The sequence below is a fragment of the Peromyscus leucopus genome, chromosome 3, assembly GCF_004664715.2.
Source record: "Peromyscus leucopus breed LL Stock chromosome 3, UCI_PerLeu_2.1, whole genome shotgun sequence".
NCBI lineage: Eukaryota > Metazoa > Chordata > Mammalia > Rodentia > Cricetidae > Peromyscus > Peromyscus leucopus.
Genome location: NC_051065.1, coordinates 155283825 through 155299007, shown reverse-complemented (window position 1 = coordinate 155299007; position 15183 = coordinate 155283825). Strand labels below are relative to the sequence as shown.

The 15183-nt window shown below is 45.6% G+C and overlaps 1 protein-coding gene across 2 annotated transcripts in view; it reads left to right on the top strand.

The window, feature by feature from the left end:
- Window positions 1–15183, top strand: part of Tsen2 (tRNA splicing endonuclease subunit 2) — a 54043-nt gene that overhangs the window by 21999 nt on the left and 16861 nt on the right. For both annotated transcript variants that reach the window (XM_028863987.2, XM_028863986.2), the window contains one exon: window positions 7720–7770. In XM_028863987.2, the coding sequence (XP_028719820.1) occupies window positions 7720–7770 (51 nt within the window). The remainder of the gene's footprint in view (window positions 1–7719; window positions 7771–15183) is intronic.

Genomic DNA, 15183 nt, shown 5'->3' with positions numbered 1-15183 from the left:
TCACAGCTCTCCTGCCTCAGGTATGCTGGGATTTGGGTGTATATCACCACATCCAACTTAAGTCCTTTTCTCAGAATAGTGTGGAGTTTAGAATATTCTTTGTTTTGAAGCAGGGTGTCATGGTGTAGCTCTGGCTGCCTAAGAACTCATTATATAGACAGCTGGCCTCAAACACACAGATCCCCCTAACAGCCTCCTGAGTGCTGGGATTAAAGGTGTGCATCACCATGCCCAGCTAATTTTCATCAGCTTTTTAAAAATTAAGATGTAATTAGCATACCAGTTCATTTATTTGAAGTGTGTAACTCAGGCTGAGGATGAAGGTCTTTGACAGAGACCTGCCTGAGATTCACAAAGCCCTGGGTCAATCCCCAGTACTGGGGGGAGAGAGAGAGAGAGAGAGAGAGAGAGAGAGAGAGAGAGAGAGAGAGAGAGAGAGAGAGAGAGAGAGAGAGAGAGAGGAAAAATACACTCCATCTGGTGTGGCCACATGTGCCTGTGGTCCCAGTACTTGGGAGGCTGAAGGGTGATCATGTGAGCCCCAAAATTCAAAGCTTGGACAGCATAGTCAGACTTCTTATTTAAAAAAAAAAAAAGCGGGAGAGAGAACTAAAGTTTTTTAAACTGCAGAACCTCCCGTTTTTAGTTCTGCCGAGTGAGTGAGTTGATTCCAGTCATTTCCTTCTGCAGAATCACTCAGTGTGCTCCCCTCATTGAATCAGCCACATTCAGAAGTGTCCTTCTCAAAACGACATCACGCTGCCCCCCTGATGTTCCTCTAGCTCGTGGTCCCACTGGGTTGAGCACTCTTTCTTGCCCCATCCGCTCTGCACGCAGACTGTCTTTCTGCTGGGGGAGGCAGTGGGCCCCCCTGGGCTTTTCAGGCAGCTCTGCAGCACCACAGCCCTTGACGGACAGGTAGGTCTCTGGAGATTTCTTCCACGTGGTCATTTCAGGGCTGTCTGTAACCCTCTGGTCCCTGGTCCCTGGTCCCTGGCTCTCCTTCCCTGCAGGAAGGCCAGTTATCACAAAGCTGAGTGGGACGGAGTATTGGGGTATCACCTTATCTTTTATTTTTTCACCTGAGGCTGATAGTTTACCCTGAAATTCAGTAGCCACTGGCCTCATGTGACTGTTTTTATTTAAATTAATTAAAATTTAAATTAATTAAAAGTTCAAGTTTCCATTATCCAATCCAAGCCACTTTTTTTTTTTTTTTTTTTTTTTTTTTTTTTTTTTTTTTTTTTTTTTTTTTTTTGCACCAAATAGGCATGTGTGACCTCTGTGCTGGATAAAAGAACATTTTTAGTGTCTTGGACAGGAGAGGCTGAGGCAAAATGAAATAAGCCCGGACTCTCTATTCTCTGCTACCTTTCCCCCACCTTGGTATCAGTAGTTGTGATTCCAAGCATCACACTCCATCGATTTGAGTAGCTACAATTCTACCACAGAAATTTGTGATCACTTTTATTACTATTAAAATATTGACCCTAACTGTAAAAATACTTCCACCACAACCTTTTGAATGACTTTTTAAAGAGCTCAGATTTTCCTCCATCCCCACATTTAACGCCAGCTTCAGTGTGTACTCATGTAAGAATTTCCCCTGGGCTCTGAGGGTCCACTTTGTTCAGACCATGCTCGTGAACCAGCAGGAAGAGAGGAGCATGGCATTGCTCTTCCCTGCGTTGGTTCTTAAACTTCTGGGATCATGAGGAAGTGCTGCTCCCACTTCTGCTGGGGGGCAAGCCAGGGCTTTGTCTATGCTGGGCAAGAGCTCTGCCGCTGAGCTGCCCCAATCCAAGAACCAAAGAATTTAAAGGACAAGTGTCATTGTAACTGGTAGTAAAAGACATGATAAGGTTAGAATAGTTAAAAGTGTAAGAATAAGAGATTGGCCCAAAGAAAATAAAACAGACTGTCTGTAGATGGGATTTCAGTGTTCAGTAAAAATCTCATTTCCTATCAGTGAGGAAAAGACAGTGGGTCTGCAGTGTTTGGACAGCTCATTAACCGTGAGGAAAGACGGTAATCCTGCCTCCTAGTGTATGCTAAACACATTCAGGGCCCTTAAAGAAGCTGTGCCAGGTGTGGAGGCACATGCCTGTAACCTCGGTGCTTGGGAAGTGGAGACAAAAAGGTCAGAAGTTGAAAGTTTACCGCCAGCCTGGGCTACATGAGACCCGTCTCACAGGTAATACAAAGAAACAAAAAGCTTCACAAAACAAAAAATTTCACTTAAGTATTTAGCTTTGCCCAATGAATAAGGTCTTGTAAGAAACTGACATACAGATTGCATGCCAGGGCTAGAGCTATAAAATCAGTGGTGGAGAGATTTGCTAGGGCCTCCAGGGCCCTGGCTCCTTCCCTATAGACCCCAGCACTGAAGAAAAAGGTGCAAACTGAAGTTTCAGAAATCATTTAACTAGCAAACACCACACACAGATGCAAATTAAACCTAACTTAAACGATTGCTGTAATTGTTTCACTTCGACATTGTAACCATTTCACATAGATTTGGCTTTTTTTACTTAAAAATTTAAGTTAGCATACAAAGTATGACTCATTATATGTTCGTACATGTGTGTCAATATATTATATTTCCATTCTCATCTCATCGGGCCCTTCTCTGTACTACCCCACCCCTTGTTCCCATCTGACTGCCCTTGCTGCCCTCAGATAAACACACCCCCTGCACCCATCTGGATCCCATTACCTTCTTTTCTTCCCACCCCCCTCCCTGAAGATCTCATCCTCCTCTCACAGTACCCTTCCTATTTTTACGGCCAACACACATAAATTCAAATATAGATTCTGCATTTGAGGAGGGAAAACCTGAAGAATTTGGCCTTCTGAGCCTGACTTATTTTGCTTCATATAATGATCTCCATTTTCGTGCAAACATATAATTTCGTTTTTCTTTCTGGTCGAATGAAATCCCATTGTTCATGTGCACCATGATTTCTCTATCCTTTGCACACAGTAACTGTCCTTAGGTGGTGAAAGCCTTCATGTAAGCCCTATGGCAGACTGTTGGGGGAAAGGAGGCTGGTGGGACCTTGGAGGAATGATGCACAGTAGGGGTGTCCCTCCTAATGTGGTCCTTTGTTCAGCCAGCGTGTCCGGAGGACCTCCTGTGTGTCAGGCAGGGCAGGGTAGGGTAGGTGCTGGAGATGTGAGCAGGAAAAAAACCTCTTCCTCCCTGTTCTTCTGGGAATCTGCAGTTGGGACGGAGGAAGGGAGCTCCTGGGGCCGCTCCTGCTTCACCTGCATCACCTGCTCCAGAGAACATCCACAGTGGTGGCTCTCATTGGTCCATAATTACGTGGGCTCAGCTCCAGGGCTCAAGAGGAAGTCACACACAATGAGAACAATGGGATAGTGTGTGTGCTGGTCTTCAGTTCCGTGTGCATGGTCTTAGTGATTCTGACTGATTTGTGTATTATCTCAAGTCCTCATATCACCCTAGATCCTGTTGTGATCTCTCTGGGGAAGAAACTGAACCTCAGGCTGGTTAAATTTCTTGCTCAAGATCAGTACTTGGACCTGAGCCATCTGACTCTACAGCCTGAACTCCGAAGCATTTGCTGTGAGCTGCCAATGAGAAATGGCACTAGATAAGATAACGGTGGTCGAGATCATAACTCCATGGCCCAGCATTTGCTTAGCATGCCTGCAACCCTGGCTTTGCTCCCCTCCACATGAAAGATAAGTGAAGTAAGAGACAAAGATAAATGGGTCTGAGCATGGTAGCCCACACCTTTAAGTCCAGCCCTGGGAGGCAGAAGCAAGGTGAATTCCAGGTCAGCTTGATGTACATATCAAGTTCCAGGTCAGACAGGGATACACAGTGAAACCCTGTCTCAAAAAAACAGAAAAGATAAGTAGGGAGAACGTAGTGATACTGTGTTCCCCAATATATTGTGCACCCTAATAAATTTATCTGGGGTCAGAGAACAGAACAGCCGCTAGATAGACATAGAAGCCAGAAAATCGTGGCACACACACCTTTAATCCTAGCATTCTGGAGGCAGAGATCCATCCAGATCTCTGTGAGTTCAAAGCCACACTGGAAACAGCCAGGCATGGTGACACACACCTTTAATCCTAGGAAGTGATGGCAGAAAGCAGAAAAGTATATAAGGCGTGAAAACCAGGAAGTAGCCTCTGTTAAGCTTTTAGGCTTTTAGGAGCAGTTCAGCTGAGGTCCATTCAGATGAAGACTCAGGCTTTCAGTTTGAGGAAACAAGATTGGCTGAGGAATTGGCGAGGTGAGGTTAGCTGTGGCTGGTTCTGTTTCTCTGATCTTTCAGAATTTACCCCAGTACCTGGCTCCTGGGTTTGTTTTATTAATAAGGCCATTTAAGATTCGTGCTACAGGAGAAAAGACTGGCCTCGTCAACATAGCACAGGAAAGGTGGCATCCCTCAGTTTTCTGATGGTGACGTCCCAGGCTGTTTCCCCCAGACGGTTAGAGTGACGATCAAATGAGACATGGCGTGTGTCAGCTGCCTCTCCTGGAAGGCGTGCAACTACATGCTCATCTCTCACCATGGATGCGACATGGCCCCAGTTTTATTTCTGATTCTCTCTGTTGTCCTTACACAAAATGGCAGGTGCTTTTGTTTGTCTGCTTTTTCCTCTAAATTTAAAATGAGCAGTGAAATTTGGTTTGATTGTAGCTTGTAGAAGCATGTGGCTTGCTAAGGGAAAGCTTAAGGGAAAAGGTGGGGAGGCGGGTGTTACAGATACACTCCCTTTCTCTTACTCAGTGTAACAGTTCTGAGTTCATGTTCAGGATCAGATATCACATTAACATGACGCAAATCAAAGGCACATGCGCACGTCTTCCCCGGCAGGTGCCCAGTCAGCCTTCGTTCCCTCCCCCACAGCTAGTTCTCTCTAAATTGTTGACACCCGTCATAAATTAAGAAGAGTTCACAGTGACTGCGTCACGTGAGTGGCTTTTGCCTTTTCCTCTGTTGAACACTGACAGCTGTAACGCAGACAGTGGCTTCTTCCCCGTCCTGTTCTCCAACCATGCCATGGCAGACCACTGCTTGGCTGATGATAATGTGCTCTCTCTCTCTCTCTCTCTCTCTCTCTCTCTCTCTCTCTCTCTCTCACACACACACACACACACACACACACACACACACACACACACACACACGCACGCTCACGCTCTCTCTGGGTCTTTAAGGAGTCATGTGATGACTGAGCAAGGCTGCTGCAAAGCTTCAGAGAGGCCTGCCTTTGAGAGCTGGTTTTCCAGCACTGTGGGCTCTAACTGGAATAAGCCGTGTGATGGAAAAACTGTCACAGGTTCACCTCCCGCTCTGCACCTAAAAGAGAGAGCTTGCTGGTGATGTCAGCTTTGTGAGGATTTGATTCCAAACAAAAATGCCTCGGTGAGATGGGAGAAATAATGAATGGGTAAGAGCACTGGCTCTTAACCTCAAGAGGACCCAAGTTCTGTTCCCATTACCCATGTGGTGGCCCCAGGTCCCAGGGATCTGACACCCTCTTCTGGCCTCCTTGGGTCCTTGGCACACACATACATGCAGGCAAGACACCCATACACATAAAATAAAATCAATTTAAACCACCTCAGTGAAAGCTTGAATTAAATCTGCTAGACCTTATTCTATCTCCATTCTGATCCTTTGAGGCTGATTTTTTTTTTTTAATTGTACCATTCTGACCCAAGAAATGCAAATTTGGCAAAATGAAGGGAACTTATCACCTGGAGCTTTATCTTTTCCATGGTGTATCTGATCACCCTGGTCTATCCAAAAACTACAGTATTTAGTGTTAGGAAAGGTAATGAAGAGTTCGGCCAAAGCAAGGTTGTAGGAGGCCTGTAGGGCTGTGGGCAACACTGAGAGAACTAGACCAGCCTTGGGACATGCAGGCCCCTGGAGAAGCAAGCTGAGGCAGGTGCAGAACCCCCAGGGGATCTAGCCGCCTGGACATAAGCTAAGACAATAGGCATTGAGCCCTCACCAAAGTGGAGCTGGACTGTCCTGTAGGCTGAGGGACAGCATCACTCTGATCTGCCTGATTTGGTCTTCTCCTCAGGGAGGTCTATGGATGAAAGACATTTCCAGACAAAAGCAAGTGCTCTCTGGAGGAGACAGGAAAAGAGTTGCTTGAGCCTGTGTGCGGAAAGGACCATTGACATGGCAGAGAGCAAGAGTGGGAAGAGCTGGCCATATTCCGGGAGCAGCACTGAGCTACCACATCTGCTCTAAATAGTATTTTTATGAAAAATAACTTTTCCTGTAGTTTTTTTTTTTTTGTTGTTGTTGTTGTTGTTTTGTTGCTGGTTTTTTTTTTTTACCTCTTTGCTCTTTGGGGGCACGCCACACAGATCCCAAGTAAATACCCAGAGACTTATTACTTATAAATGCCTGGCGTTAGCTTGACTTGTTTCTAGCCAGCTTTTCTTAAATTATCCTGTCTGCCTTTTGCCTCTGGGCTTCTACCTTTCTCTTCTTTATTCCTTTCTTTACTTCTTACTCCATGGCTGGCTGGGTGGCTGGGTGGCTGGGTGATTGGGTGACTGACCCATGGAGTCCTCCTCTCCTTCTCCTTTTCTCCCTTCTCCCCTTCTCTTCTCATCTCTTCCTCTATTTTTTCTCTCTGCCTGCCAGCCCCGCCTATCCTTTCTCCTGCCTCACTATTGGCTGTTCAGCTCTTTATTAGACTAATCAGGTGTTTTAGGCAGGCACAGGAACACAGCTTCACAGAGTTAAACAAATGCAACATAAAAGAATGCAACACATCTTTCTTTGCATCATTAAACAAATATTCCGCAGCATAAACGAATGTAACACATTTCAAACTAATATTCCACAACATTTTCCAAACTAAGAATATTGAGTCCTGTTCTGCAGATCACAGTGAGGTCTGGCTGTGATGGGCTCTGCCATGGTCTCACCGCAGGCCTTGGGCTTTTCTGTCTCTGCCTGTGTCCTCCCCAACTAGCAAGAGCACAAATGAGGCAGATAGTTTTGAGGTTGAGACCCAGGACCTCCAGACAGCCTTGGAGAGCCGCAGCTGTGGAGAACACCAGTGTCCAGTGGCTCTGGGTGGTTCTCAGGAGGTCACCCAGGTGCTAGGCCCTGTACCCTCTCATCCCTGGACACTTCTGCACCTTCCAGCTTTCTGGCCCCTTGTTGCCACTTGTACACCAGGTTGGGACAGGAGGGGACAGTGAAGAAAAAGCCAAGTCCTGTTTGTACTCAAGAACCCTTCTGCTGTGCAGCTGGAGGCAGGGACCATTTGTAATTATCTGGGGTAGCATGTCTCTTGTCTTTTTGGATACTTAGATGTTAGAAAAGTCAGGTTGGGTGTGGTCTGGTAGGGTAGCTCAGGCCTGCAGGAGGGCCTGGGTCTGCAGCATTGCAGTCAATAAAATACAGAGTAACCCAGTGTCAAGGAGCCATCTTTTAGTACCGGCCACCACCCCATCTCCTGGGCACCTGAGACCTGAGGGTCATAGTTGACCGTCCTGACTGCCCGCGACAGAGGCCACAGCACGTGGCTGTTGGGGTTGGATTAGCGTTTGGAAGCATGCTGGCTTTGTCAGAAAGCTATTTTTATTTCTGCTGGGTGATGCTGGGGTGAACCGAGGGTGTGCGAGGTGGTAGCTTCCATGCCCGCCCTAGGAGAGCAGCATGCTTCTAATGAGGACTTTCCCCTGCTTTGTTGTAGGCTTTCTTCCTGGCCTACGCCCTGGGATGTTTAAGTATTTACTATGAGAAGGTAAGTTCTGTATGCCTATAATCTCACCGTTCCCCTGTTGACAGTAGGTTGAACCCCTTCCCGGGGAGCTTTAATACAAATGTGTCAACTTTGACTGAAAAAAAAAAAAAAATAGGAATTGCCTTTTTTCTGTAAGCTTTGGGTTTGGAGCCTCAACGGAAGCAGTTCAGGCACAAACCAGGGTGACCTTTTATTTTTTTTTTATTTTTTTTTTTTTTCATCACAGGCAATTTATTTTGTTCTATTCATTCACAGTTAATACAGAAAATACTTGGAAACATTTCCATATAATGTTTGACACAGAAATCATCAAATAGAAGTATACAATGTTGACAGGAGGCAGTACATTTATAATTTATAACCCCAAATGTATTTATAAGTTAGAAATGGAAAGATCTACAAATGAAATTATGAAGGCTCACCAAAGTCATTTAATCTGTCAGTTTCTCATTCATTTTTATGTCTTAATAATATTCCATTGTATGAATAAGCCACATTTTATTTCTCTCCAGTATTTGATAGCTATTTGAGTTGTTTTAACTTTTTTACTATTAGCAACACACTGTTGTAAACCTTCATGTACATGTTTCATAGGTGCACATTTTCAGTAGTTTGAGGATATATTCCTAAGGGTAGAATTGTTGAGTAACAGAGTAACAATGTTTTGCATTTTGACCAACCACCAAACTGTTTTGCCAAAGTGGCACACCATTTTACAATCTCACCAAATCTTTGTTTTTAAGGCTCTGATTTTTGTACAAAAGCATTCAATCATTCTGTCAGACCAAACCAGGAAATGTAAGCTATAGTTCAGAGCTGTTCTATTCCATTTACTATGCAAAGCCATTCTTGGCGTTTGCAACTCTCAGCCCTTTTGAGTATTCTTGCAGTGTTCACCTTTTCCTCCACCACTTTTTTTTTCTTCTTTTTTTCTGGTTTATTCCTATCTATTACAAATGTATAAAAAATCCTCCATCAACGCTGCTGATAGCAGCAGAACCTTGAGAAATATACCTTTGGTTTGCCTCAGAAAAGGAACACATACTGTACTGTAAAGTTTATAAAATTGGCGCAAAACATTGTGATAATGTTACAATACCAGTTTTAAGAGTTCAGTGACTAATGGGGAGCCGATGGGATACATGCAGAACTGTGAAAGCGATCTCACTTAGCCAGCTGTACATGTAGACTGTAAATCTACATTCAGATCATTTCTGATCTAAGACTATCATCTCAGTTTATCTGTTGAGGTCAACCAGGAAACCCTAGAATATACCTTGATTTTTGCAAAAAACAAAATAGGGGGAGGGGTTTTTTCAGCATTTCAGTCCACGAGTAACAGTATCCTAACAGGCAAAGTGTTCTCTCACTGTCAACATAGAATGAACTATTGCTGGAGGTCAACTTGGGCTTTAATTTGCATTAGCACTTACATGCATAGTAGTCCAAGTTGTTGACCTCATGACTTTAAAAAGTAACTCTAAAAAAGTAAAATGGCCCTTCTTGGAAGACTAAAGAAAGACATCCAGCCATAGTTGTAAAAAGTCTCATCAAAACAATATACCCTTTTATGAATTACGCCCCAATTAAAAAAAAAAAAAGTAGCCCCAAATAAGAAGCAGCTCTGAAAAAGAAAATATAACTTAAGATATTTGAAAAAAACAAGGTGAATACAGGTTCAAAAATAATTAAGATATATTTTCTTAAGGCTACCTAGAATTAGGCTTTAAAGAATTCTACCATTTCAAGTTTACCACTAGTTACTAGATACCTATTTACAAACAAGATGTTCACCTTTTTTGTTCCTTTATCAAGAGAAAAATCTACCTTCAGATTATGAGGGTGGTGATGGGGAGGGACTAGAAAACAAGATTCAAACAATCCCATGTAAATATCACATTTTTCAAATGGAAGAACTCCAAACTGCACTAGAAGATCCAATCACTAAGACACCTTCCATTGAAATGATTTAAGTACAACTACATGGCACCAAGGTTTAGGCCTAATATATAGGCCTGACAACCAAGTCCTTGTTTTCTGGAAGAAAGGCCTCAAAAGTCCCACTCAATTCCACATAACAATACTTCAAAGATCAATTAAGTTTTCCTTTCCTTGATATTTTTGTTTTTGACTTCTAATCTTAAAGACTAGATTAAAACTTAGCTCATTTCCCAGAAGGCATTGCTTCCCTTTGCTCTATGAAAGAGTCCACCAAGACCTCTTCCTCAAAACCATCTAGCCCCCAGCCTCCAGCCTGTGCTTTCTCAACATCCTGAAAAAATAATGTAGGTAAAATATGCTCATGAACATTAAAACTAGTTGTTAGAAAGACGTAACTAGCTTTATAATTTAAGTTTTAGAACATAAATACTTGCAGCTTAATCTGCACTGACAATGATTGTCGAAGCCTAGAATTCAACATTTACAAATTCTCATTCACACTCACAAACCACACTATTATCACACAACTTGTGTCTTGAGAGAATCTTCTGCTTTTTAAATCTTTGGCCTCCCAGTCAATCCCAAGTTCAACCAACTTTTCCGAGTTCTGGTAGTTACCTGGACCACTGAGGCATTGCCACAAGACTTCTTCTCTTTTGAAACATCCTTTTTCTCTAGATATTAGGATAGCTATGCCAGCTTGTTTCTTCTGTGGTGTATGTTGGTGTGGGATTATCTATTGCTTGATTTTTCATGGATGTGTTTAGCTTCTTTGGGTTGAATTTTCCCTTCTAGTGCTTTCTGTAGGGCTGGGTTTGTAGACAGGTATTGATTAAATCTGGTTTTATCCTGGAATATTTTGTTTATTCCGCCTATGGTGATTAAGAGTTTTGCTGGGTATAATAGTCTGGGTTGGCATCCGTGGTCTCTTAGTGTCTGCATGAGATTTGTCCATGATCTTCTCGCTTTCATAGTCTCTATTGAGTAGTCTGGTGTTATTCCGATGGGTTTACCTTTATATGTTACTTGGTCTTTTTCCTTTGCGGCTCTTAATATTTTTTCTTTGTTCTGTGTGTTTAGTGTTTTGATTATTATGTGGCGAGGGGACTTTTTTTTTGGATCCAGCCTATTCGGTGTTCTGTAAGCTTCTTGTATCTTCATAGGTATTTCTTTCTTTAGGTTAGGAAAGTTTTCTTCTATGATTTTGTTGAATATATTTTCTGTGCCTTTGAGTTGGTATTCTTCTCCTTCTTCTATCCCTATTATTCTTAGGTTTGGTCTTTTCATGGTGTCCCAAATTTCCTGGACGTTTTGTGTTACAACTTTTTTGTCTTTAGTATTTTCTTTGACTGACGAATCTATTTTCTCTATCATGTCTTCAGTGTCAGAGATTCTCTGTTCCATCTCTTGCAATCGGTTGGTTATGCTTGTTTCTATAGTTCCTGTTCGTTTTGTCAGGATTTCTATTTCCAGCATTCCCTCAGCATGTGTTTTCTTTATTGTCTCAAATTCATTTTTCAGATCTTGGAATGTTTCTTTCATCTGTTTAATTGCTTTTTCTTGGCTTGATTTGATTTCTTCCCATTTTTTGTTCGTTTTTTCTTCCATTTCTTTAAGGGAGTTTTTTATTTCCTCTTTAATGGAGTTTTTCATTTCCTCTTTAAGGGAAGTTCTTATTTCCTCTTTAAGAGAGTGTTTCATTTCCTCTTTAAGGAAAGTTTTTATTTCCTCTTTAAGGTAGTTTTTCATTTCTTCTTTAAGGAAAGTTTTTATTTCCTCATTGAGGGAATGTTTTATTTCTTCTTTAAGGGCCTCTATCATCTTCTTAAAGTCATTTTTAGGGTTGATCTCTTCTGTTTCTTCTGTCATGGTATGTTTAGGTCTTGCAGGTATAGAATCACTAGGTTCTGATGTTGCCATATAGGTCTTTATGTTGTTGCCTGTATTTTTGCACTGGCGTCTACTCATCTTTTCCTCTGTGCGGTGCAGGTGGTGTCTGTGTCTGAGAGTGCCTCTCTTGTTCTAATTTTTAGTCTTGGTTTAGTAGGGGTTCTTGGTTAAATTGGTGCTATTGGGCTGTTTCTTCAGGGACAGCTGATTTCAGTCGGTGAATTATATACTTATGATTCTGGTGATCTGGTTTAGTGGCTGGGTAGCGCCTTCTTCTGTGTTCCCAGGTCACGTTTTGTTCATTTGTCAACTCCTCAGCTGATCTTGTTTCTTCAGACTTCAAACTGTAGGCATCTGAATCCTCTCCCAGATGGGTTTCAGCTGAGCAGGGTAGTCTCACCAACACCTCCAAGTTGTTGGGTTTCACAGGATCAGCAGTTGGGCCCTGGGTTGTCCCCAGATGGAGTGTCCAGACTTGCCCTGGTTCTGACCCACGGAGATAACCTCTTCCCCAGGTGTTGGGGCTAGGGGCATCCCCGTTCCAAGCTGCGTCCGCCCCTCTCTGTCCCCGGGCCTGTCCACCCCTGTGGCCAGCCGCCACAGGCCCACCTGGGTCCACTTGTCTCCGCCGCAGGGCCTGTATGTCCCTGTCAGCTGCTGCTGGGTCTGTCTGCCTCTGCGGGCGGCCAACGGGCCTGTATGTCTCTGCCGGCTGCCACCGCGGGCCTATCTACCCCTGCCCGTCACTGCTGCCGGGCCCATCCACCTCTGCGAACTGCCACCAGGCGTGTATGTCTCTGCCGGTAGCCGCTGGGCCTGTATGTCCCTGTCGGCCGCTGCCACCGGCCCTTCCACCTCCGCAAGTCGCCGCTGCGGACCCACCTGCGTCCGCCCGTTTCTGCCCAGTGGCCTGTCTACTTCTGTGGGCCGCCGCCGCCGGGCCCGTCCACCTCTGTCTGCTTATCTCTGCTGCAGGGCCTGTCCACCTCTGTGGGCCGCTGCTGGGCCTGAATGTCTCGGCCGGCTACCGCCGGGCCTAAATGTCCCTGTTGGCCGCTGCCGCTGGACCCATCTACCTCCGCGGGCCGCTGCCACAGGCCTACCTGCGTCTGCTTGTCTCCGCCATCCCCCCAGGGTGACCTTTTAGATTGTGTCTTTCTCAGAACCTGCAGAAGTACAGCTTGTTGTACAAGAATACTGTCTCCGGATGGTTCTAAAATCACCACAAAAAGCAGAGCTGCAGGCTGGGTGCAGCTCAGGAGCAGTGTCTGCTTGCCATGTCTGAGGCCTTGATCCATGCCTAGAGCTGCAAAAATAAAGTCACCACTGCATAGTTCCTACACATGCTGTGCAGACCCTTTAAATTCACTGGGTTGGTTTGTTTGATTTTTATGTATATAGGCATTTGCCTGCATGTTTGTGCAGCCCATTCATGTGTGGTGTCCACAGAGGCCAGAGAGGGCATTGGATCTCCTGGAACTAGAGCACAGACAGTCATGAGCGGCCATGCGGGGGCTGGGAATGGACTGGTTCTCTTACTTAACCACTGAGCCATCTCTCCAGTCCTTTGCTTTTGTTTTTGAATCAAGAGCTCCATTTGTAGCCTAGGCAGGGCCGGAACACACCAAGTGCTGGAATTCCATGTGTGAGCCATGGCGCCCAGCTTGACTGTGCTGTTTCCAGTCCTTTTTGCCTCTTAGTAGGAGCTGTGTTAACAAGCTCATGGAGGCTCAGAGAAAATAAGTAACTCAGCCAAGGCCACCTGGCTAGTGTGGTTAGAAGTGGCTAGTAAACCCATATCTGGTGACTTCGCAGTCTGTGGTTTCACCTTGGCCGGGGTTTTTGCCGACCTCTAGGCAGATGAAGAGGGGGCAGGCTGTCACTGGACATTGTCGCTGGACTTTTTTTGTCCTTTTTGAATTCAGAACCTTGCTGATGTAATGCCCATTCAAAGTACATAAGATACAATAAAGAAGATGAAGGGAGGCAAAGGGCAACACTTCTTAGGGATCCACGGGCACCCTGCTGGGACTCCACCTTCTTGGGGAGACTTAGCCACACATACAGGGACAAAAACTAACCCTAGGTGTTTATTAGAGCCACTTGTTATCTGGGGACGGAGCCCAGGGCCTTGGTGACACTAAGCCCGTGCTCTACCAGTGAGCTGTGGCCCAGCCCTATTTGTGGAGTTAAAGCTTAGGCTGAGCTGAACTGAGCGTGTCTTATAGAGCGACTGAGCCCCAGCCAGCCAAAGGGTTGATTCTTTCGCAAAGCAGTGGAACGAGGAAAGACACTTTCCAAACCCACCCAGTTACTTCTGACTGTCTTCTGCTGCAACCTAGAAAAACATTCTCGTTCTGTTCAAGGCCCCTCTCTGGACACAGCTGGGTTATCCCACTGCACTGTCAGGTGGCCTGAGCACAGCTGGGTTATCCCACTGCACTGTCAGGTGGCCTGAGCACAGCTGGGTTATCCCACTGCACTGTCAGGTGGCCTGAGCACAGCTGGGTTATCCCACTGCACTGTCAGGTGGCCTGAGCACAGCTGGGTTATCCCACTGCACTGTCAGTCAGGTGGCCTGAGCACAGCTGGGTTATCCCACTGCACTGTCAGTCAGGTGGCCTGAGCACAGCTGGGTTATCCCACTGCACTGTCAGTCAGGTGGCCTGAGCACAGCTGGGTTATCTCACTGCACTGTCAGGTGGCCTGAGCACAGCTGGGTTATCCCACTGCACTGTCAGGTGGCCTGAGCACAGCTGGGTTATCCCACTGCACTGTCAGTCAGGTGGCCTGAGCACAGCTGGGTTATCACACTGCACGTCAGTCAGGTGGCCTGAGCACAGCTGGGTTATCTCACTGCACTGTCAGGTGGCCTGAGCACAGCTGGGTTATCCCACTGCACTGTCAGTCAGGTGGCCTGAGCACAGCTGGGTTATCACACTGCACTGTCAGTCAGGTGGCCTGAGCACAGTTGGGTTATCACACTGCACTGTCAGGTGACCTGAGCACAGCTGGGTTATCACACTGCACTGTCAGGTAGCCTGAGCACAGCTGGGTTATCCCACTGCACTGTCAGGTGGCCTGAGCACAGCTGGGTTATCCCACTGCACTGTCAGGTGGCCTGAGCACAGCTGGGTTATCCCACTGCACTGTCAGGTGGCCTGAGCACAGCTGGGTTATCCCACTGCACTGTCAGGTGGCCTGAGCACAGCTGGGTTATCCCACTGCACTGTCAGTCAGGTGGCCTGAGCACAGCTGGGTTATCCCACTGCACTGTCAGTCAGGTGGCCTGAGCACAGCTGGGTTATCTCACTGCACTGTCAGGTGGCCACTCTCCTGTCTGAAAGCTAAGATGGAGGCAGGGATCATCTTTGGGCCTTTAATGAAAATTTCACTTACAAAATTATTTTTCACTTTCCTGAGCCTGGCCTGACATTGCAGTAGCTGCTCACTAAAGGGTGGTGGGTTTCAACAAGCCCTGGTGGGTTTCAACAAGCCCTGGTGGGCTTGTTACACTTGGGTCCAACACTCACACTGGTTCCTTTCCCAAGAATGTCATTACCCAGATCCCCACCCTCCCAC